We start from the raw sequence: 2,519 nt of genomic DNA on the forward strand, positions 1-2,519 counted from the left end.
TTTTTTAAATGCATTTTTCTGTCACAAATGTCTAGATTTCTCTGTCAATATTACTTCTATCTCAAAACAACCTATGTTCTTCTGTTTTTTGTCAAGATTATAAAAAGGTTTGATTCTAAAAGACTGTAATGCATGTTGTAATATGACACTTGACACCGCCCACTAAGGGGGAGGAGACCGCCAAAAGATTTTCAAGTACCATTTCCATGGTAACGCAATGTCCGATTTCAAAATTGTTTTCACAGGATGAATCTTCAAATGATATATAATTTATGATGATTACTAAAAGATTTGATAGAGAAAAAGGACAACAACCAAAAAGAGCGCCAAGCGTCCCACAGGTGGGACGGTGACAGATAAGGGGTTAATTAAAGAGCCTGCGTTTTGTAGCATATTATTGTACATTGAAGAACATTCCTGTTTTTCTTGACAACTGTTAGTTTCTCTGAGGTTATGAGTATCAGTATATATATTGTTTTAATATAAATATGGTATTGTTTCTCTATCTTAACCAGTTTGAATCCTGTTCTCAGGTGATCTCGACAGAGCAGAAGTCCTCCAAACACTGGGAGCTGACAGGAGAGGGCCGTGAGATCGCAGAGCAGGGCAGTCATGAAGCCCGAGTGTTCAACGCCATCCCGGACGAGGGTCTGCCGCAGAATGGACTCATGGTGAGAGATGAAAGAGTCGTCTATAGTCTGGTACTGGAGAAGACATCTATCTTGACCAATGAGAGCCATTAGGATGAATCTCGTGAAAACAGAAAGTGTTTTCTACCAAGTTTATTTGAACTTTCTCAAAAATGTTATTTAGATTTAATATACTTTACAAAGTATACTTGTAAAGTACAATTGGATGTATACATCATGGAAGTATGTTACACAGAAATGAAAATAAAATCCTTTGACAGACTCTAGTACAGTAAAATTCAATTCTTTTTTATTCATTTATTTGCATAACAGTAGAAAATTTTGTATACAATGAGATCCAAACTTCAGGTTCTCATTTTCTATATGTAAAATGTAATCATGTTTTTTTTTAATTTTTGGGTGAAATATAATATTTCTAAGATAGCGAGGATTACCTGTTAATCCTATGAATTGTAGACAGATGCGTATACATTGGTATGCATGTTTTGCATCTGCTATCTCATGTACCTTTTGATTCTTTTAGAAAATGCCGAGCGGGAAAGTTGGTTTCAGCAAAGCCATGTCTAACAAATGGATCCGTCTGGATAAAGCTCACGAGGGAGGACCACGAGTCTTCAAAACCGTGAGTTACATGCTGCACAGATAATGAATTAAGCGCCAGTCTCCCAATGAATGTATTATTAATGTAGTGTGTTTGTGTGTTTCAGGTGGAAACTATTGAGGATACAGTAAGGGACAAACTACAGCTGGTGCAGAAGGGACAGTCGGCAAAACTGGAAGACAAAGAAAAGACTGAACTCAAGAAACGCAAACTGCTATCTGAAGTGTAAGAGAGAGTGCAGTGCTTTTGGCTTTAACTCGCTGAAGTTGTTCATTTTGATTTATTCAGTGTGTTTGTTTAGTCTGAAAATGATATTTTGGTGTTATTCAAGTTAATATAATAGAGGGCACTACAGCTCAATAACAATCTCATGCCAGTGGGAAAACTATATAATGTATTCCTTATTTGTATATTTTATTATAAATATGAATATATGGATGATTGATTGATTTCAGGACGGTTAAGTCATACTGGATCACTAAAGGCAGCAGCTTCAGTACCACCATCACCAAACAAGAGACAGAACTCACTCCAGAGATGATTGCCAGGTGAGACCAATCAGTTTCACAAAGACAAAAAAAAGAGGACCTTAACGTATTACACAACATTCATGCAATTCTGAAACAGACGACTTTCCTACTTCTGACTTGTGCAGCACAGTTTCAGTGCTTTGTGTATTTGTAATTTAAATGACTTCTGTTTCAGTGAAGTTTAACGTATCGCTTCATGAGTCTGTTTTGTTTTTTGTTTTTTTCTCTTAGTGGCAGCTGGAAGGAGAAGAAGTTCAAGCCGTATAATTTCGAGGCGATGGGTGTCGCTCCAGACTGCGGTCACCTGCACCCGCTCATGAAGGTCCGGACGCAGTTCAGGCAGATCTTCCTGGAGATGGGGTCAGTCCTTTATCTTTGCATAACACTCTTCTGCCTCAGCTGATAAACCACCAGTTTTCACATAACATAATATTTTGGAAAAAAGAATTTCACACATGCTTGGTCAGTGTTTTTGTGGAGCAGTAAAGATATAGTATGCACAAATATAGCATGCCTTTAACCTAAACATTTGGTTGATAGTTATTAGGGATGTAACGATTCACTCAACTCACGATTCGATTCACGATTTTGATTTCACGATTCGATTTGATTCACAATTTTTTTGTACAAAATGGACAATTAAGACAAATTATAAATTAAATGTGTCCTTTTATTATTGCTTGGACAAAATGCTGCACATTTCTTTGTGAAATTGAAATATAACACTATAATAATATA

At 36.6% G+C, this 2,519-nt stretch overlaps 1 protein-coding gene across 2 annotated transcripts in view; it reads left to right on the top strand.

Annotated features, from left to right (window-relative positions):
• farsa (phenylalanyl-tRNA synthetase subunit alpha) overlaps positions 1 to 2,519 on the top strand; it is a 12,424-nt gene that overhangs the window by 2,026 nt on the left and 7,879 nt on the right. For both annotated transcript variants that reach the window (XM_016440185.1, XM_016440184.1), the window contains exons 2-6: positions 534 to 671; positions 1,174 to 1,272; positions 1,358 to 1,476; positions 1,707 to 1,799; positions 2,013 to 2,141. In XM_016440185.1, the coding sequence (XP_016295671.1) occupies positions 534 to 671; positions 1,174 to 1,272; positions 1,358 to 1,476; positions 1,707 to 1,799; positions 2,013 to 2,141 (578 nt within the window). The remainder of the gene's footprint in view (positions 1 to 533; positions 672 to 1,173; positions 1,273 to 1,357; positions 1,477 to 1,706; positions 1,800 to 2,012; positions 2,142 to 2,519) is intronic.

This window comes from Sinocyclocheilus anshuiensis, unplaced genomic scaffold, assembly GCF_001515605.1.
Source record: "Sinocyclocheilus anshuiensis isolate Anshui unplaced genomic scaffold, SAMN03320099.WGS_v1.1 scaffold383, whole genome shotgun sequence".
NCBI classification, from domain to species: domain Eukaryota; kingdom Metazoa; phylum Chordata; class Actinopteri; order Cypriniformes; family Cyprinidae; genus Sinocyclocheilus; species Sinocyclocheilus anshuiensis.